The 22,097-nt window shown below is 34.9% G+C and overlaps 1 protein-coding gene across 1 annotated transcript; it reads left to right on the plus strand.

Annotated features, from left to right (window-relative positions):
• The first annotated feature begins 567 nt into the window (after positions 1 to 567).
• Positions 568 to 20,460, plus strand: LOC123553856 (EF-hand domain-containing family member C2-like). Its single transcript, XM_053548770.1, has 13 exons — positions 568 to 726; positions 5,320 to 5,659; positions 5,917 to 6,140; positions 6,449 to 6,653; positions 9,769 to 9,920; positions 10,489 to 10,627; positions 11,122 to 11,270; positions 11,929 to 12,088; positions 13,161 to 13,357; positions 15,217 to 15,425; positions 17,119 to 17,241; positions 18,451 to 18,543; positions 19,272 to 20,460. The coding sequence occupies exons 1-13, from the start codon at positions 685 to 687 to the stop codon at positions 19,471 to 19,473; spliced, it is 2,235 nt and encodes a 744-aa protein (XP_053404745.1). The 5' UTR covers positions 568 to 684; the 3' UTR covers positions 19,474 to 20,460.
• Positions 20,461 to 22,097: the final 1,637 nt, after the last annotated feature.

Genomic DNA, 22,097 nt, shown 5'->3' on the forward strand with positions numbered 1-22,097 from the left:
ATAGAAGATATGTTTGGATTCATAGAACTTACGGCTTGTTTTGTCAGCATCAGTGTTATTTTCGTAACTGAAGCTGCATTGGTCCGAGTTGTCAATAAGAAGGTAAAACAAATCATATATATCCTTAGCTTGCAAGAAACGGCTAAATTGCAAATGCAAATCACATGCCTTCTTGTAGCATTAACAATAAATATAACTGTTGTAGTGATAGCATAATACTCCTATAAATGTTGGTTTTTAAGCATCTCTTACGTCCTGCCTCATAATATTTTAGACCAACGGTGGTATAGATTCTCGATCTTTTTTTTTTTTTTTTTTTTTTTGTAAACTTGTAAACTGAACGTATTTTAAGAGGTTAAAAATGTTCTCATAACAGAAATAAAATTCCAACGTGTTAAATAAAATTATATGGAAGAAAATATCATGAAATAAAAGTGCACCCCGCATAATATGAATAGTGTTTATAAATATTTAAAGAGATTCGTAATAAATAGCGGTTTTAGACCTAGTTATAGCGAATAGTTATGTGAACGAACAGCCTAGAAACCAATACTTCCGTCATGCGCAGTATCTATTATTGGTTGCTTCCTTGGCGACAAACCAAACAAGTTTGGTTGAAAACAGTATTTTCTTCAAACATCTATGAAATCTTAATTTTAAGTTAAACAGCTGAGAAATTCAAACATGGCACTGCCATTTTTACCGGGAAATTCTTTCAGTGGTTCAGTAAGTGTAAAATATTCTTTTGAATTGATATTGGTGTTAATTTATTATGACTTTGAAACTATAGAGTCTTCATGAAGAAATTTTAAATCACCATGCATTCTGCTATTAAGCACAGAAGATGTTTTAATACAAATATATATATCATTCTTAATGTACTTGTTTTTGTAGCCAGTGTTTTATTACACATGCTTTAATCAAGTTCTAGATCAGAGACTTGCATATACATACACGATGTAAGCAGTTGCATTTATTATATAGGATTAGGAAGTGGCTAGGGGTCCCAGGGGTCACGCTGTCGAACGCCACTTGAGCCATTTGTGACAAAAAATTAAATGTGGCTCCGAATTTTTCTAATTGGCGAAAATGGCCCGAAGCTATGTCTGTCTGCAAAACTACGAGTATTGCCATTTTTACGAACCAAAAGGTGAAAAATCGATAATCTGTGTAGACGCAACATCCATTATTGAAAGGGAGGGAGCCAATTTGAAATTTTTTATTTGATCAGGCAGTTAATTGGCGATAATTAGATTATTGAATAACAAACTGGATAATTATAATCATCATTTTGTGCACTTGATACAATTTTATGAGCAGTCGGCCGTTATAGACAAATTTTCTGTGATTGCTGAGGGTTAGTTTGGGCAAAAACAAATAAAAATGCTTTAGACAAGCAGAAATTGTAAGTATTGAATAGCTATGATGATCATTCTCATCCATCAGATGTTCGTCAAAATCTCGAGACGAACCTCTGATTTATTTCTGTCGTTTATTTGGTGAGCATGCGCACTCGTAATTACTACCGGGAGAAGTTTCAGCCAATCAATGTTCGCCACTATTTGGCACGCCGAATTGAAATTTCAAACAATATGTAAGCAAGGTAGTTGCTAACGATGGATAAAGGCGATATTCCATAACTGCGATTAATAAAGATTTATTTCTGGTATTCGATGTTAAGAAATTTACCTGAAGAAATAATAATATTCCTCGTAAGTCGGCATCGATATGAAAGGACGCGGTCACGCTTTTCACGGACGATTTTGATTGGTTCGCTACATTTTGTCGCGAAACGACGCTGATTGGCTAAAACGTTTAACCTGTAATGTTACCAAACCACAAATATCGGCGAAATGTGCCAGAGGTTCATCCGGGGAACCACGGTAGACCTCTGGTATGCGAGAATGATGATGATAGAAAAGCAATAAAACATAGGTATTTTATCAAATATTTAATTCAAACTTACGTTTTCCGAATTTGTCACCCGTTTTTGCGACCGTGATTTTCGGATATTTCTGTCATTTCCGACGAGATTTTTTAATGCAATCTTAATAAAAAGCCAATAAAAAGTCTACATTTAAGAAAATATGACAACTGTTGCAAAAGGAGCTCTTATATTGAAGTATTTTTCGAGAAAATACATGCGAAGGCATCGAACCCCACCCACTTATAGGCAATGTGCAAAATAAGACACTGTTTTTTTTAAAATATATTTTTTTTCTTTTTTGACATCTTTATTTTAAATGTGATTTTCAGATTTTTTTTATTAAATGGCAGATGTTTATAAAAATGATAAGTTTAGAAATTAACACAAATTGATTTTCTAAATAGCTTTCTAAAGAGTTACTAAGAAATATGTAATAACTACATTAATTTCTTGAGTAGTATGAGTACTTTGGTACTTATAATGTAGTCCTACAAGAACGTCAATGCTATGCGCTTCGCCGTTGTTGGCCTCATAATTTTATCTTCGGAAAAAGCAGTGGCTTAGAGAAAAAAATTCACAGTGTGACCCCTGGGTCCAATATCTGGACCTCTAGACATGGGGTCTATGTCTATGTTTTACTGCTTAGCAATTGTTAACGATTATGACTAGCAGGTGCATTATCAGGGATAGCTGTTAACAATAGTAAAAACACAGAGATTATGTGCTTAGTCTAGTCAGAATAATTCGACGTTGACAGATTGTTTTATATTTGTGACGGGGCAATCTAAACATCAAAACTTTGTAGGACCAAAATAATGGAGGATAAATCACAGTACACAGTCATGTAAATTTAAGTTATTGGTTTTATCGCTTGCGCATATTGGCATGTAGACAAGGTAAATATTAATCGTGTATAGTACATACATAAGTTTAAATCACCAGAAAATTTGTTATTTTGGATATCATTTGATAATTATTACAAAAATCAATGAGGAATTGAATCCCCTTTCGATACATGTCAGTTTTTTTTGAATTTATGGCCAGTTCATGAAATATTATCAGCATTTAAACATAAGCATGTAAAGCATCAGCAGCGATAAAAATTTCATCGGAAATTGCTTGCACTATTTTGGTCTCATCTACATCTACATCTACATCTTTCACCCAACCGTCGATTTCCGACTATCACTGGGCGGCGCTGTCAGAGAAACAGTTGTTAAAGAAATGATATGTTACAATGTTAAAATAATAAAAGCTAAAAAAGACAGTATGCTACAGTTAAAATGGGGCAGAGGCAATAGAATTACATACTGACCACCGCCAGCCTCTCTCTAAAGATACCGAGACTGGGGCTAGATTTAACATAAGTTGGTAGGGAGTTCCAGAGACGGATGGTCCTTGGGAAGTAGGAGTTAGAAAAGTACTGAGTGTGAGACATGGGGATTAAGTAATTTAGGTTTCTTAGTTGGAATAAGATGAGATTGATCGACTGCAACTGTCTGGGTCCTTATTTTATAAAACATTACTAATGAGTTGTGTAACCTTCTATATTGGAGTGTATTCCATTCTAAAGTTTTCAGCATTTGTGTAACACTACTGGTGTAACTGTAGTCGTACATGACGTACCTAGCAGCTGACCTTTGGATATTTTCGACTTTGCTAGTGAGGGTTTTTTGCCAAGGATGCCAGACGCTTGAACAGTACTTAAGTTGAGGGCGGACATAGGTGTTATAGGCAGCAATTTTGACCTTTTTATTGTCAGTTTTCACATTCCGTTGTATGAAGCGAAGAGTGGAAGTTGCTTTGGACGTGATATTGTCAATATGTTTGGACCAGTTTAGATCTTTGGAAATGGTTATGCCTAGGTATTTAGCTGCCTCACAAGTTTTTAACTCTATGTTGTGAAGTTTGTAGGGGTAGACCACGGGATTTTTCTTTCTAAAGATTCTAAGGACTTCACACTTGTCCGGGTTGAACTCCATGGACCATGTCTTCTCCCAGGTTTCTAAGTTAATGAGGTCTTGTTGCAGAGATACACTATCTGAAATGGAGTTGATGGTAAGGTATATTATGGTGTCATCTGCAAACATTCTTGCGTTACATTTGACCGAGTCTGGTAAGTCATTGATATATACCAGGAAGAGACATGGCCCAAGAACAGACCCCTGGGGAACTCCAGACAGTACAGGAAGTTCACTGGAAAAATGACCATCAACAGCGACTTTCTGGGATCGGTTGGACAGGAAAGATTTGACCCAGTTGGTAATTTGTGGGTTGACACCAAGGCTTTGTAGTTTATAAACTAGTCTTATGTGATCGACCTTGTCAAATGCCTTGGAGAAGTCCATGACAATAACATCTGTTTGTTGACCCTGTTCAGTGTTATTGTAAAGTTCCTGAGTGAAATTAATGAGCTGAGTCTCACAACTGTGACCTGATCTAAAGCCATGCTGGAACTGGCTAAGTAGCTTATGCTTGTCAAAATAGGTCATAAGATTGGAAACAACAATGTGTTCAAGGAGTTTAGAAGCAATGCAAGTTAGGGAAATTGGGCGATAGTTACTAGGTTTAGACTTGAGACCTTTTTTAAATACGGGGGCTACAGTGGTTTTTTTCCAATCACTGGGTACTAGGCCAGATTCGAGAGATAACCTGTATATATGGGCAAGTACAGGAGCAATCTCATGGTGGAGTTCTTTTAGGATGCGTGGGGATAGTTCATCAGGTCCTGAGGCTTTATGTGGGGATAGGCCGTGGAGCAGTTTTTCCACACCTTCAGTGGTGACCTGGATCTGGTCTTTCGAGTGTTTGACCCGAGTGGGGATATTGCACTTAATTATGAAAAAGTTATCTCAATATATTTCCTGGGATTGCGTCAAATTTGTTGGACTAGTGCATAGTCTAGAGGTCCAGTAATAGATATAAATGTACTATGATCTACTGTTAGTGTATTATTGGTGTTTACAGCAATGCTGGGGAAAAGGTATGATTTGTTGTCATAATTAAAATTGCTGTTAATTATGTAGGTTGTTTGTAAATATTTTTTTGAAATAGCTATCACTTGGGTTGGAAACATATGGAATATGAAAGTTTAACAGCATTTATTTCTGTAGTCCACATTATTCATTCAAGCATTTTGTGAGCAAGCTCCAAGTCTAAAATATTAATCAAATACATATCATTACTCATTACTCTACTATGATAAGTGCATTGATCTTCCAGGGTTGGCATTAAAGCGGGAAATACGATGGCAGGAAATACAGGGAAGGAATTCTTGGAAAAAACCAGTAATTCCCAGGAAACACAGGGAATATGATTCAGACCAATATTTTATCATTTAGATAAGTCAAACCCCCTAGATTATTTTAAATATTCTTTGTTTTGTGCTTCAGCTTGGCAAAAACAAGTTCCACAAATCCCATCATTTTGATGTGAGTAATGACGTTTCTATGCTAGTTGGCCACGAGAAGCCAGGTATTGGTGGAGAACTTCTTAGGGGCCAGAAACTAAAACCCAGAAATAGTAATTATCCACGCGGAGAGGGCAGCAACCTGCCGGCATGGGTAGCATTTGATCGCCAAGTTCTTTGTTTTGATGCGTATTTCCAAGAAGCTGTACATGAAAAAAGGGAAGAACAGTATAGAGTTAGGAAATGTAAAATATATTTCTATCTGGAAGATGATTCTATACAAGTCATTGAGCCAAGAGCAAAGAACAGTGGAGTACCACAAGGTAAAATCTAAAGCTGTAACTAAACCCTGTATACTTTTCTTTTAATTTGTAGCTGTTTTCATAGCTATGAAATTAGACTTTGTTCCTGTTCACTTTTGAATGTGACACATTTCATAAAGTTTCCAAAAATATTTGATATTATTCCAAATATTCGACTTACTTTTTAGATGGTTCATTATCACATTTTTGGGGGGCTATAATTATTGTCAGTATGTAATAGTTCTATGTGATAAATAATCTTACTATATATATTTTAGGAACATTAATTCGTAGACACAGAATCCCCAAACCTCCACCACATGATGACGAATATTACACAGTGGAAGACTTTAACCTCAATAAGGAGATCAACCTTTATTCTAAAGTATTCAAAATCACAGAATGTGATGACTTCACACGCAATTTCATGCGCAAACTTGGAGTTCGTATGCCAGACAAAGTTGATGCCCCGTCAGATCCGTACTCCAACTACAGAAAGGCTGTAAGTGTAATTTTCTTTTAAAGAAATGATATACTTAATGTAGACTATATATTTGATAATAGTTAAGTTAACAATAATCTTATTAATAAGGTAACAGATGCGTAATTGTACAATAATCAATATAATACACATCCTAAAGGCAATGACCTCCAGACCGTACAACAAAATAATGTGCCAATAAACAGATAAATGCCCCTGTTATAAAAGAAAGAAAAATACTAATGATATTCTTTCAGTTATCTGGAATTGTCCTCAGTAAGAGAGGAGTGTTTGACTAGATTTTAATCAAATACAAAATAATATTTCAGATGGATGAATCCATGCAACCGCTTAGACCATATGAAAAGCATGACACTTTAAAACAGTTCTTGGATCATGATCGTCACGTGTTACGCTTCTATTGTTACTGGGATGATACAGAGTCGATGTTCGGTGACCCAAGAGAAATGGTGCTACATTACTTCTTAGCAGATGATACTATTGAAATTAGAGAGGTCATTCCACCAAACTCCGGTACGTGGTTCTGCAGCAAAACATTTTTAGCTCGACTATACGAAGTATGGAGAGCTGTCCTACTCAACCCGGTGTTGGAGTCTTTCCGCGTCCCCACCTTGGTTAAAGTTTTGATACACTTTCTCTTTATCTCTGTAATTACTTGATGGATTTGTTTCAGACTTAAAATTGTTATTTCTCATCATTACCCAAATCATACGGCACAAGGGCCATAACTCTCACACCAGTATTTCATGAATTATACCCCCTTTTACTTAGAATTTCAGGCTAAGGTTTTGGTGCACTTTCACCCTATCTCAGTTATTACTAGCATCATCACCCACATCATATGGCACAAGGGCCATAACTCTGGCACCAATTTTTCATGAGTTATGCCCCTGTTTTACTTAAAATTTAAGGTTAATTTTGAAGCTTTTTCACTATATCTCTGTTATTACAGAGAGGATTTGATTAAAACTTAAAATATTTGTTCCAAATCATCACTGACATCATATGACACAAGGGCCATAACTCTTGCACCAATATTTCATAAATTATCCCCCCTTTTAACTTAGAATTTCAGGTTAAAGTTTTGGTGCAGTTTCACTCTTATAATCTCAGTTATAACTAAATGGATTTGATTCAAACTTAAAGTAGTTGTTCCACCTTATCACCCACATCATATGACACAAGGTCTATAACTCTGGCACCAATATTTCTTGAGTTATGCCCCTCTTTTACTTAGAATTTAAGGTTAATTTTGATGCATTTTCACTATATCTCTGTTATGACAAGAGAGGATTTGATTAAAACTTCAAATAGTTGTTCAACATCATCATTCGCATCATGACACAAGGACCATAACTCTAGCCCAGTATTTCATGAATTATATCCCCATTTTACTTGGAATTTCAGGTTAAAGTTTTGGTGCACTTTCACTCAGTCTCAGTTATAAATCCCCCGCCGTGGTGGAGGGATTATAGGAATGGTCTGCGTCCGTCTGTCCTTCCGTCTTTCCGTCCTTCCGTCCGTAACAAAATCGTGTCCGGTCCATATCTCCTAAACCCCTCGAAGGATTTTCATGAAACTTGGGTCAAATGATCACCTCATCAAGACGATGTGCAGAACCCATGAGTCAACCTTGTTGGCTCAAGGTCAAGGTCACAACTCAAGGTCAAAGGTTTGAGCCTGCCATTTTTTGTCCGCTCTATATCTCATAAACCCCTTGAAGGAATTTTATAAAACTTGGGTCAAATGATCACCTCATCAAGAAGATGTGCAGAACCCATGAGTCAGCCATGCCGGCTCAAGGTCAAGGTCACAACTTAGGGTCAAAGGTTTTGAGCCTTCCATTTTGTGTCCGCTCTATATCTTCTAAACTCCTTGAAGGATTTTCATGAAACTTGGGTCAAATGATCACCTCATCAAGACGATGTGCAGAACCCATGGGTCAGCCTTGTCGGCTCAAGGTCAAGGTCACAACTCAAGGTCAAAGGTTTGAGCCTTCCATTTTGTGTCCGCTCTATATCTCCTAAACCCCTTGAAGAAATTTTATCAAACTTGGGTCAAATGATCACCTCATCTAGACGATGTGCAGAACCATGAGTCAGTCATGCAAGCCAAGGTCAAGGTCACAACTTAGGGTCAAAGGTTTGAGCCTTCCATTTCGTGTCCTCTATATCTCCTAAACCTTGAAGAATTTTATAAACTGGTAAATGATTACCTCACAAACGATTGCAGAATTAGAGTCAACATGCAGCTCAAGGTCAAGGTCACAACTTAGGGTCAAAGGTTTGAGCCTTCCATTTCGTGTCCGCTCTATATCTCCTAAACCCCTTGAAGGAATTTTATAAAACTTGGGTAAAATGATTACCTCACCAAAACGATTTGCAGAAATTATGAGTCAACCATGCCAGCTCAAGGTCAAGGTCACAACTAAGGGTCGAAGGTTTGAGCCTTCCATTTTGTGTCCACTCTATATCTCCTAAACCCCTTGAAGGATTTTTATCAAACTTGGGTTAAATGATCACCTCATCAAGAACTCATGAGTCAGCCATGTCAACTCAAGGTCAAGGTCACAACTGAAGGTCAAAGGTTTCAGCTCTGTATCTCCTAAACCCCTTGAAGGATTTTCATGAAACTTGGGTCAAATGATCACCTCATCAAGACGTTGTGCAGAATTCATGAGTCAGCCATGTCAGTTCAAGGTCAAGGTCACAGCTAAAATCAAAGGTTTACCCTTTCACTATCCATAGCAGTGGCGGGGGATTTAGCTGTCTTTCATACTGCCTTGTTACTAAATGGATTTGATTTAAATTTAAAGTAGCTGTCCATCATCATCACCCACATCATATGACACAAGGTGCATCACTCTTGCACCAATGTTTTATTAATTATACCCCCTTTTTGCTTAGAATTATTTATTACTTATTTAATGTCTTCACTTTATCTTTATCTCTCTTATTTATTATTACTTTTGACACAGACTCAAGCTACTGTCCAATATTTTCATCCACATTGGAGTCATTAAACACTCTAGTGACAGCTCCAGTTTCCTCAGATGTGCCCAGCATCGAAATAGTCAAGCACGCTGTCTCCTGTGACAGCTCTTGTTACTTTTAGGGGTAAAATTCTGTTGTCAAGATTTATCTAAACTTGTAATTTTAAAATAGTTCACCTTTAGCAGATGAATTTTTGCAAAAAAATCATGTAAGACTAAAAACGTTAAAAGAATACCAAGGAAAAGAATGACAAACAGAATCAAAGTTTTACATCATCCTAGATTTTTACAGGTACCTGATACATATTTCCACTTCTTTTGTTACTTTTCAATATTGGATATCCATTTTATACTGGTCTTTGTGTTTAGCAAAGATGTCAAATTCCCATACCCTAACTGTAAACAAGCAGCATTAAAGTCAGGTAAATTATAAAAAGCAAAGGACTTAAATGGAAAAATATAATTAAAAATTCGGATTTGGAAATTGTTAAAAGCAATTGACTTGTAAAAAAGGAACAGTTAAGTTTCACAACAGTTTCACTTGTATAGATTCTGTATACATGTATATATATTAATCAGTATAGACTTGTTTTTTGCCATTGAAACAAATAGTTATGTTTTGAACTTGCTCTGTAGGTCGAGATGCAGCACCTATGTTCTTGCGTCGCGGTAAACTGCCAAAGAATGTAGAGGCATTGAAACAGCCTGGTAAAGTTACAGACAGAACTGTCCTTAATGTGTTTGGTCCAACTGGTCATGGTGGCAGATATATCCTTGACAGTCTTAAGGTAAAGTTTTAAAAAGTTTTAGCTTTAATACCTCTTTGTTTATAGGTTTTTATTACATATTTTGGCTAGTAACTGATATAGGTGTCACAATTTGGCATTTGAATTTATGCAGTTAGTTTACAAAGATTGTTGGGTCAGAGTTTTTAGACTGTATTTATAGGTTGATACCTTTGTATTGAGAACAATACAAAGCTAATAATCTTTTTGTTATGTACGAGTCTTCTGATACTGCATATAATATTCAAATACCATAAGTAATAAATGGTTCTGCCCACACTGAATGACAGACCAGTTCATTTAAAACATTTAGCAGGGTAAAGGTTAATATAGTCAAAAACAGTGAAACCTGTTGATGCAGACTACCTTTGCAAAATGGAAGACCGCTCATTGTTAACAGATGCTTTAACAGTCTTTGTTAACAGATGATTTTGCATGATAGGTAAAATTATAATGTTTATAGTTAATACAAAGACAAAAAATTTCATCTCTAAAGTCAGGGTATATTTATGGTCTTTATTCAAGGTGGTCTTTAAAACCTGTTTGACAGCATTTAATTATATATTTGCAGACTGGAGCTAGCCCAACAGAATTCTACTGTGACAGTGACCTCACCCTGGGGGCCGTCATCAATGTATGGGGTAGAAAAATGCTGCTAGTAGACTGTGATGAATTCACCAAGGAGTACTTCAGAACCAAATATGGTCTCGGTATGCTAAACTTGTGATTCGACTGTTTTACATTATAACATCTGAAGTTAATCATGCGATGCAGATCTTTGCAGAATTACATTTTTGATGTATATTCTGCAAATCAATTAGAAAAAACAAATCATTTACATACAATTTACTTGAAAGCAATATTTGATCATATAAGTAACTTTTTTTCTTTCATTATACATCATAACTGTAAATAAAGATTACTTTAAGGAAATGAAAAAGGGTTTTGTTAACAGGTTATCTCTCATAATGAGTGAAACTAACCTGTTTGTAAGACTTAAAGTGAATAGAATTAGAAAATGTTGACCGTTCAAGACAGGTTATATAGTTGTACTGTTTATTTTGAGTTTCAGTGTTTAAGACAGGTTTCATTGTAATACATATAATACCATTTACCCATCTATGTAACTTTCAGTCTTTAGGTTTTCCCTACCAGATTCAGTTATACCAATGTTTTTAATGTATATACTTTTCATATTCTTCAGAGGACTTTGCAAAGATCCAATACAAACAAAATGCCTTTGGTGGGATCCCCAAGGAGTGGCCGCCATACAATGGCTGGGGTAGTGAGGAGGACTCACTGTGCTCATGTATGGGTCTGCTACCCAAACCACCAAAACGAGACTTCATTAAGGTATGAACAATTATTATGGTCTTATGGTTATTGTTCCACTGTATTGATTTCAGAATACGAGGTTCAGTGCAACTTGTCTCATCTAAACAGTGTATTGTCAGTACCTGGCTGTAATGAAATGTATAGAGTTAGTGACTTTGTATATATTATTCCAAACCCCAATAGTTTAATTACCTGAATTTGCATTTCCAAAAAATAATATTTATTGGCTTCAAATATGGAAAATATTTTTCAAAGACTGATGAACAGTCATTTTGTCTAGGGAATTTATTTCATTAGCTGGGTGCTTTTTTATACTTAATTTTTTTGTGGAAATTTCAAATTTACTGCAAATATTATTTAGTAATTCATGTAGATCAATTTTTGTTATTGTCATTAGCTAAATTACTAATTAAATGAAATATTAAACGAAACAAAATTCATTCGTGCTTCTGTGTCCTGCTTTGCAAGGTTTTCTAAACAATAATCAGTATAGTCTGTCTCTGCTGCATGTCTGGAATGATTTGTTTTGTTATTTAGTTTTGAAGATGCTCCAAACATTTCTTGATTCCTCGTTTATCACAAATGGAATCTATTTTTATTGTCTGCAAATAAACTTCAATAGGTTTAGTAATATTGTCATTGCAAATTTAGAAAAAGTAATTTTTTGTTATTTCAGTTTATGGAGAAAGATAGGCGTGGTCTCGACAGTAATGTTTTGCGTTTCCTGGCTCGTATGGACACAACCAAACCTATCGACATGGACAGACGATTCATTATCTCTTACTTCCTGTCAGACGACACCATACTGGTGTTTGAACCACCTGTCAGGAACTCAGGTCAGACTCTACTCTTCTTTCAATGTAGATTACCTGTTCACTGGTCTTTCTTTGACAATCAGGTATGATTGTTTATATGCAATTGAATAAACTGTAGGTGCTCGATGAGTGTACTCGGATATACCTTTGTTTTTGGTCCTTTCTGTGTTATTAATTATGACACAATTACCTGTAAGTGTTTTTGTAATCTTCAACTTGGGAGAGAACAATTTCATATTAGGAGAATTTTTATTGCATCATTCATAATTGAGGCAGTTCTGCATGTTCAGATCAAAATTCTTTCTGCAAATTGTAGGATTTGATTAAAAACATTTTCAGAACGTAAAGATATTGAGAACATTGTGCTAAGAAAAAAGATCTGGTCATCTCTTTAGATTTTATGCAAGTCTGATTTGAAAATATGTACCACAATGAAATTTTCGTAATGAGAGTTAATTATTTGAAAATTACAATTTTGATGACATTTTTGCACACAGCACAACAATTCTACAAACTTGTTACCGTTGAAAATTGACAAATTAGATTTTTTTGGTTTGATAATATGTATATGTTCAAGTGCGCTTGAGATACTAATTTGTCCTTGTTTCCATGATCAAAAGACCCATTATTTTAAAGCTAAATTTAAGACTTAATTTGTATTTTGTCATGTGTCATAAGTTTTGGTTGTATCTTTAATCTTAAGAAGTGTAGAAGCATTGCCAATTTTATCAATTAATAAAAATGTTCCTATTTATTCGTGGTTTGACTTCCATTTCCATTGCCCGTGATGATAATGTGCAGAACTACCTTAATCCAAGTTAGATCACTGACTATAAGACCTACAATACAAAGTGCGTCTTCTGAATATTTGACTTTAGCTAAAAATAATATTATTTTTAAACATTTAATAAAAAAATAAGTTTGTGGGAAATGCAAGACTCAGGGTGCTTTAATATGTGAAATCAAAGCTCTCTTCTTGTTTGTAGAATTTAAGTTTTTGTTACACTGAATTATACACTCATAATATACACTACATCTTTTCTGTTTAATGAGGGTTAAAAACAAAATACACTTCTGGTTTTATCCTATACAGGCATTATTGGTGGTAAATTCTTGGAGAGGAGTCGAATCAAGCAGCCAAACCAACCTCTGTACAGTACTAAGATGTCTGAATACTACCTAGCATCTGATCTATACGTCGGTGCCCATGTTGATTTCAACAGCCACAGATTTATCCTCATTGATGCTGATGAATATGCATTTAGATACATGGAGAATGATGCTATGAATGTACGTGTTTAATACTTATTATGGGTAGTTTTTACTTGCTTAAGTTTTACCAATTTTTAGTTCCAAAAAATGTACGAACGTTAAATTACACGACAGTCACTCGGAAAACATAACCTAAAATCGCATTCATACTTAATACTTAAACATTATACATAAAACAGAGTTAGTTTTTAGCTTGACTATTCAAAGAATAGTCTAGCTATTCTACTCACCCTGGCGTCGGCATCACGCCTTGGTTAAAGTTTTGCATGCAAGTACATACAGCTATCATTTAAAGGCATATAGCTTTGAAACTTATTTTTTTCTTTTTCTAGGTCAATTATCAACCTCACTGGGTCAAGTTCCATAACTCTGACATGTATTTTGAGCAAATTATGCCCCCTTTTGGACTTAGAAAATCTTGGTTAAAGTTTTACATGCAAGTTACTGTCTCCAAAACTAATGCAGATATTGAATTGAAACTTCACATGTGTCTTCGGGTTATAAAACTAGTTGATAGCATCAAGTCCCATAACTCTGACCTGCATTTTGGCCAAATTATGCCCCCTTTTGGACTTATTAAATCCTGGTTTAAGTTTGTGTGCAAGAACATACAACTATTACTTAAAGCAGATAGATTTGAAACTTATTTTTACCAACTTCACTGGGTCAAGTCCCATAACTCTGACATGTATTTTGCGCAAATTCTGCCCCCTTTTGGACTTAGAAAATCCTGGTTAAAGTTTTACATGCAAGTTACTATCTCCAAAACTAATGCAGATATTGAATTGAAACTTCACATGTGTCTTCGGGGTTATAAAACTAGTTGATAGCATCAAGTCCCAAAAATCTGACCTGCATTTTGGCCAAATTATGCCCCCTTTTGGACTTATTAAATCCTGGTTAAAGTTTTGCGTGCAAGTACATACAGCTATTACTTTAGAAAGGCATATAGATTTGAAACTTATTTTTTCTTTTTCTATTTCAATCACCAACCTCACTGGGTCAAGTCCCATAACTCTGACATGTATTTTGGGCAAATTATGCCCCCTTTTAGACTTAGAAAATTCTGCAGAACAAATGCAGATATTAAATTGAAACTTCACATGTGCCTTCAGAGTTATAAAACTAGTTGATTGCATCAAGTCCCACAACTCTGACATGCATTTGGGTCAAATTATTTCCCCTTTTGAACATAAAACTTCTGGTTAAAGTTTTGCATGCAAGTTACTATCTCCAAAACTAATGCAGATACTGGATTGAAACTATAGATATTTTAACATTTAGGGTAACATTTTCCTGCTTCTGGGACAATAATCCGAATAGTCAAGCATTGGCTGTCTTACGGACAGCTCTTGTTTAGTCAAAGACTTCATTTAATCTAAAACCTTAGTTGGTACATTCATGTAACAAATGAGATTTCAGTGACTTTTTAAATGAGTTTAGAGATGTTAAGACTTAAGAGAACAAATATTTGTAGGAGTGTTATTCCAGTATTGAGTAATGTGAAGAAATAATAAAATATGAAAAATAAGCTTTTATGTACATTGTAGTTAGTTTATTGTTAAGGTGTTACTAAATTGTTATTTGAAATCGATCTAAGGCTTTATGTGTTATTACTTGAAAAGTTGAGCGAATCCTTTATATAATGATATAATCTTATATAGTAATTGTTAATTACTTGTGAAGAACTGGTTGATGCTGGTAAGGAATCCTGGAACACTGGCAGTGATATCTGCAATATTTTATAACTGAAATGTTGAAAAAGATGTGTACTAATGAAATATTGCACAAAAGTCTGTATGACCAAAGCTTTTGTTTTACATTAACACAACTACCAAGAAGTTAAATTTTATTGAGTCAGGTGTTCTTTTTTTCAGTTTTCAAAAGCAAATGTGGAAGCCATTGTTTCAAAGATCAGAAATGCTGTTGGCAACAAGCCAGATGAAGTAAGGTCGTTCTTCATGCGTAACGATCCATCTGGAGCCGGGGCCATCCAGTATGAGCAGCTTGGTTCCCTGATCAGACAGATTGAACCATCCGTCACTGACCATGAGATTATGACTCTAGCTAGAATGTATTCTGAAAGGTGACTTACTAGTAGGGTTAACACACTTTAGAAATCTCTCCTTACTAATAGTTCTTGTCAAAAAAAAACATCTTAATGATAGTGAAAAGTTATTATGATAGCTCACCATCCGGCGTCCATCTGTACGTACGTCGTCCATCTATCCGTCAACACTTTCCTTTAAAACAACATCTCCTAAACCACCAGGCTAGTTTTGATGAAACTTCATTGGGATGTTCCTTGAATGGTCTTCTTTAAAACTTGTTCAAAGAATTGAATTCCATATTACAGAACTCTGGTTGCCATGGCAACTGAAAGGAAAAACTTCAAAAATCTTCTTGTCCAAAACCACAGTTTATTGGGCTTTTATATTTTTATGTAGCATCATCTAGTGGTCCTCTACCAAGATTGTTCAAATTATTCCCCTAGGGTCAAATATGGCCCCGCCCGTGGGGTCACATGGTTTACATAGACTTATATAGGGAAAATCTACTTGTCCAAAACCACAGGGCCTAGCTAGGGCTTTGATATTTGGTATGTGACATCATCTTGTAGTCCTCTACCAAGATCGATCAAATTATGCCCCTGGGGTGAAAAGAGGCCCTTCTTCAGGGGTCTCAATTTTAAATAGACTTATATAGGAAAAAAACTTTAAAAGTCTTCTTGCCTGAAGCCACAAGACCTAGGCCTTTGATATTTGGTATATAGCATTGCCTTATGGTCCTCTACCAAGATTGTTCAAATTATTACCCTGGGGTGAAAAGTGGCCCCATCGCGGGGGTCCCAAGTTTTACATAGACTTATATAGGAATTGTTTTTTAAAAATCTTCTTGTCTGAAAGTTCAAGGCCTAGGCCTTTGATACTTGGTATGTAGCATTGCCTAGTGGTTCTCTAATAAGAGTTATATAGGAAAAAATACTTTAAAAATTTTCTGACCATATTTCCTAGACTGTTTTATTATAATTACCTGATGACTCCAAGTAATAAGGGTCACTTGACTTTGACCTTGACCTACTGACCTATTTTTTTTGTTTTTTAAGATAGAGCCTTGAAATTTGGATGACAAATACAGTTTTGCACACCGATCTTAAAACTGACTTTCAGTGACCATGAATGTGACCTAGTGACCTACTTTCTTAATATTTTAGCATCAGTTTGACATTTGAAACATGTAGCTCATATTACTCAGGTGAGCGATCCAGGGTCATCATGACCCTCTTGTAGATACTCTTTCTGTTTCTTCTCTTTACAAAAATGCATTAATATGATTGTTATTAACACTATAATGATCATTTTGAAAACTTTACATTTTTTAAAATATTTTTTATAGTCGTGAAATTCAGCATACAGTTATTAAACTAACTTATTTTCTGGGGAAAGGAGGCAGGGGCTTAATTTCTTATTTCCATAGGGAAAATTAAATTCAAACAGACAAAATTATTAAAACACACACTAACTTTTTTGACATTTGAAGTCGCCAAATTCATGTTCCTATGAAAATGCTGTTTCTGTCAAAACATGTTTCAGTTTCATACCAACAAAATTAAATCATTTCACAGTTCTAATTTAATACTACTGATGGTAGTAAAAGACAACTGCACCTTCCAAGAAGCAGATTCAAAATAAACTGGTAGAATTGTAACATTGAACTCAATGAAGAAAATGATACTTCTGAATAAATGACCAAGTGTTTAGATGTCAAGATATTTTCAGATCTGCAGAAGATGGTATGGACACAAGGAAACTATTGGCCATTGCCCAGGAACAACTAAGGAAGAGGAATTATGAAGGATTCGCTAAACTTATAGAATCTTTCCAACAGGCTGACAGGGAAAAGTAAGTAATATAATCTTTAATACAACAGACTGACAAGGACAAGTAAGTAATATAATCTTTAATACAACTGGCTGACAGGGACAAGAAAGTAATATAATCTTTAATACAACAGACTGACAAGGACAAGTAAGTAATATAATCTTTAATACAACAGGCTGGCAGGGACAAGAAAGTAATATAATCTTTAATACAACAGGCTGACAAGGACAAGTACATGTAAGTAATATATTCTTTAATACAACTGGCTGACAAGGACAAGTAAGTAATATAATCTTTAATACAACTGGCTGACAAGGACAAGTACATGTAAGTAATATAATCTTTAATACTACTGGCTGACAAGGACAAGAAAGTAATATAATCTTTAATACAACTGGCTGACAAGGACAAGTACATGTAAGTAATATAATCTTTAATACAACTGGCTGACAAGAACAAGTAAGTAATATAATCTTTAATACAACTGGCTGACAAGGACAAGTAAGTGATATAATCTTTAATACAACTGGCTGACAAGGACAAGTAAGTAATATAATCTTTAATACAACCGGCTGACAGGGACAAGAAAGTGATAGCATCTTTACACCAGGCTGACTGTGGCAAGTAGGTGATAAAGTCTTTCCAACAAGCTGACAGGGACAAGTAAATGAAAGTATTTTCCAACCAGCTCACGAAGACAGGTAAGTGATGGAATTTTTCCAATGGGCCGACAGTGACATGTAACTTATTCAATCTTTTGAATAAGTCAACAAGTGTAGGTATGTGATAGAATCTGGTTGACAGGAAAAAACAAGTTACAATATCTTTCCAACTACTGGTAGCTGGCAAGGACAAGTAAGTAATATAATCTTTACAAGTGGCTGACAGGAGACAAGCAAGTGAAAGAATCTTTCCAACTGACTGACAATGACATGTAAGCTCCATCAATGAAACCTTCAAACATGTAAAAAACATTTGCTGCACAAAGTATGTTTAAAAATATGTTATGTGCCCTTAGTTGTTTAAAATTTAACTCAATATCTACTTTTTCGAATAGATTTGATAGTGTTTACACAATTTAACATTTGAATTAACTTTAATGGGTATTACTTGTAAGATTATTTAAAGCTTTGGTATGAATTCAGATATTTCAGAAGAAATTCATGATTGATGGAGATGGAGAATACGGGTATTGAACACAAGAAACAAATATATGATACTATTTTTCAGGTCTGGCTGTCTAGACAGTGAAGTTATCAGAAATGTTTTCCAAGCACATCATGTACCACTGCCCGATGATTTACTAAGAGCCGTCATGTCACTGTAAGTAGTTCTCATTGCTCGACAAACCCTGCCTATTTTGCCATGTTTTAAACTGCATTTTTCCAACTGTTTCATTTTCTTCTGTGAATTTCTATCCCCCTGTTCAGAGTTTTCTTAAAGACAAAATAATAATACAATTAAGATTAATATACAGTTTTTTTATCTCAATTATGTTGAAAGATTCAAGCCTATTTAAACCACTTTGGTACCGCTTCCTGGTAAAACAGGCAATTGTGTTTTACGAGGTGCGGCCACGACGCCAGTACGTTCCAAACACACAACCCCCAGGTTGAGTGGCCAACACATAAACCAGGATACCACTGATCCCCTTAATGATGACATTTAATAAGACATTGCAGTATGCTATTTCTTTTGTTTGCTCATGCCCAGGGTCACAATATGAAACAAAAGATGCTTCATTGACATATTGATGTTTCCTGTTATATTTTTCTTTATGATACTGAATCTGCAGAGAAAAATTAATACCCAGTATATGTATCCCGAATTTTGTGAGAAAGTTAAGTTGATCTGTTTTGAAAACTTATTACAAAATATATTTTCAGGTTGTTTTTTTACCTATTTGTTTGCAAACACTACAGTAGTCAGGGGTAGTCACTGAAAGGAAGAGGGTACTTCCATATGATGTATGATCATTTCCCTATTTCAGTTATAAATGCTAAATGTTTAAAAATTTCATTCGTATTTAATCAAATTCCTTTTCCATTCAGGCTAACAACAGAATCTGGTCAGGTGGCATACATGGATCTAGTACAACAGCTGAACTGGCGTGACAGTCCGATCGCCCCCATGCAATACCAGCCAATCACAAGTGACGATGCCTGGGCCGGTAACAAAGCTGGTTGTCAAGTGACCAGTATTGTTTACAAACCACTTCTAGATGCTATTTTTGGAAAACAAACAGATAATTGATGAACTGTGATAAAATGTAAAAGACATAAATTATTATAATAGAAGGTTTGAAATGTGAATAAAAGACAGAATTTTAATATTTCTGAGTACACTTGATTGATCAGGTTCTTAGAATACTCTGAGGTTAAAAAAAAGTAAATTCTGTTAAGAAACAGATTTTATAACTCCTCAAAACAGGGCCTTTTCATTGTATACACTCTGTTAATTTTATATTATGAAATACTTTATAAGGCAGTATTACACAAATATGTTTAAAGTATTCCTGGACCCATTTTGCCACAGTAATAAATCTCAGTATTGCTTTTGCAGGCGTTGAAATGTTATTAGGCCAGGGAAGGACACACATTTCTATTTAATTCTGATCCAGTATTGTCTGCCAAGGAAGTATATATGTGTAACTTGTTTATTATATCAGTATTCTGGAATTCTCAAACAATAATTAGGAGTACCTGTTATCTTTATTTGTAAGTCTGTGATAATTTTTTAGACATTTTACTCTGTTATACCATATTGTTGTGATATCTTACTTCAGTACACTATCTAAGAATCCTGTACATAAAGTTGACACTTTGGGACAGCTGAATGCCTTCTTTATTTGCAGGTTGTATTAACTCATAAGTCTAGTATATACTGCAAATGTTGAAATAAAATGTGGAATTCACAGGTGTCATTTAGAGCTGGCTAAACTATACAGTGAACATTTAACAAAAGAAACTTGATTTTGTCAATTCTTAAATAGGTGTTAAGTGAAAAAGCTTAGTAAATTCATGATATTTTGCCCAATTTTGCAAGAGCTTGATAAATGATTCCTATTAAGTTAAAAGATAAAAACTGTTATGTTAAATTCACATCTGACTTTGTTCACAAAACACAGTATGTGAATATTTATTGTTTTATATTCTTTACAAGCTTGTACAATGTGTTTTTATATGTAAAGAAATGTGCTAAATATGCATATTTAAAGATGAAAATAAATATTGATATTTCTGTAGTCTTTTTCTTTGTTAAAAAAGGTAACAAAAATAATCCAAATCTTTCTGTATTTTGCCATAAAGTTACAAGAAAACTGCAAAGATGTTAATTATTTAATTTTGTTATAATTGCCTCTTGCTTACACTGGCCTCTTGTTTAGCATTTTACACTGCAATACATCAGGGGAAGTAACTCCAGTAAATATATTGGGATACTGGGTTAGCAAAGACCTGGAAAAGTCAGAGTTTGAAAACTGCCAACTTTGTCACAGAAAAGTTGCTGGAATTCTGATATAGCCTTAAATGTAAAAATACTTACTTGAAGATTGTAAAGAAACTCAGTTGTGGGCAAGTTTGAACAATATATAATTAATATTTAATGACCGTTTTCTTTCTAATATTAATCATACACAGAGAAAATAATTTGGATGCTTAAAATTTTGAAAAACCTGGTGCATGATATTGGTGGGAAAGGAAAAACAGTACAGTGTCATATCCAGCTTAATTTGCAGTATTGGCGATAAATGTAACCTTTCTTGCATGTTCTCTATTATAGATCTTTAACTGAAATACTGTAACTGTGGATATGTAATGCATTTATTTAGTTTTGCCCAAGAGGAAATTGGCCCCAACTGCATAAGACTGAGGCTATTAATTAAAAGTATTAACTTTAAAGGTACTTTTACACATTTTGAACAAATATCAATGATTTACATGAAGTACAATCACCATTGCATTAGAAGAAAATTCAGTCAATATGAAAGATAGGGTTGTCTGATTGATTATTTGTAAGACTGATTTTAAAATATTGGTTCTCCAGTCAACTTTCACAATGGGCTTCAAATAGGGACTTTCACAATGGGCTTCTAATAGGGAACATTATCCTTTTGATGACATTTTAACATAAACAAAAAGTAGCATGATGCAGTTTATAATGAAAAATTTCATAGTCGTAGACTTACCTATTTAAATTCATATGGCCAAAAAAATGTATAGGTCCATGTGCTTGATCTTTCACAATTTGGAGCTGGCAAAGTGATTATGACTGCTGACTTCAAGTCACTTGTCCCTCACCACTGTGGGTTCGAAACCTCTTGTGTGGTAGATTCCTGTCAAGACAGGAAGCCATCCTGCCAGCTTACTGAAGGTTGTGCCCGATACAATGCCCTGAGGTGCACCCGTGGTCTTCCTCCACCATCAAAAGCTGAAAAGTTACCATATGACCTGTACTTGTATTGGTGTGATATTAAACGTGACAGTTAAAACAGTGGGGTACTGGTTTCCCTCCAGAAGCCACCCGACTGGGGTTCCTGATGTGACAGCCCTGGGGACGGACGACAGGACAGCAAATTCTGGTTTAAAGAGTACAATTTAAGTTCATATACTGATGCTTATCTTGTGTTGTTTTGTTTTTTACTTTCGGGAAAACCTATGTATGGTCAATGACAGTAGCGCCAACTGTTTAAAATCCAATACACTGGATATTATAGATTCCCTGCAACAGATGTGCTACCCGCATAACTGCTACTGGACATTATTCTAGGTTTCTTGATAAATGAAGTTAATTATCATTTCCAGTTATTATTACAATCAAAGAGCTAAAAAATAAATAGATGGACAACTTGAAAGGCATATAGAGCAAGTCTTGCAAAC

The sequence above is a fragment of the Mercenaria mercenaria genome, chromosome 7, assembly GCF_021730395.1.
Source record: "Mercenaria mercenaria strain notata chromosome 7, MADL_Memer_1, whole genome shotgun sequence".
NCBI classification, from domain to species: Eukaryota; Metazoa; Mollusca; class Bivalvia; order Venerida; family Veneridae; genus Mercenaria; species Mercenaria mercenaria.

Excerpts from the sequence above, each read along its gene's own strand:
- LOC123553856 (XM_053548770.1), top strand. The coding sequence starts at position 685 with ATGGCACTGCCATTTTTACCGGGAAATTCTTTCAGTGGTTCA. Across the intron at positions 5,660-5,916 it reads GAACAGTGGAGTACCACAAG|GAACATTAATTCGTAGACAC; the intron begins GTAAAATCTAAA and ends TATATATTTTAG. Across the intron at positions 13,358-15,216 it reads TGGAGAATGATGCTATGAAT|TTTTCAAAAGCAAATGTGGA; the intron begins GTACGTGTTTAA and ends TCTTTTTTTCAG.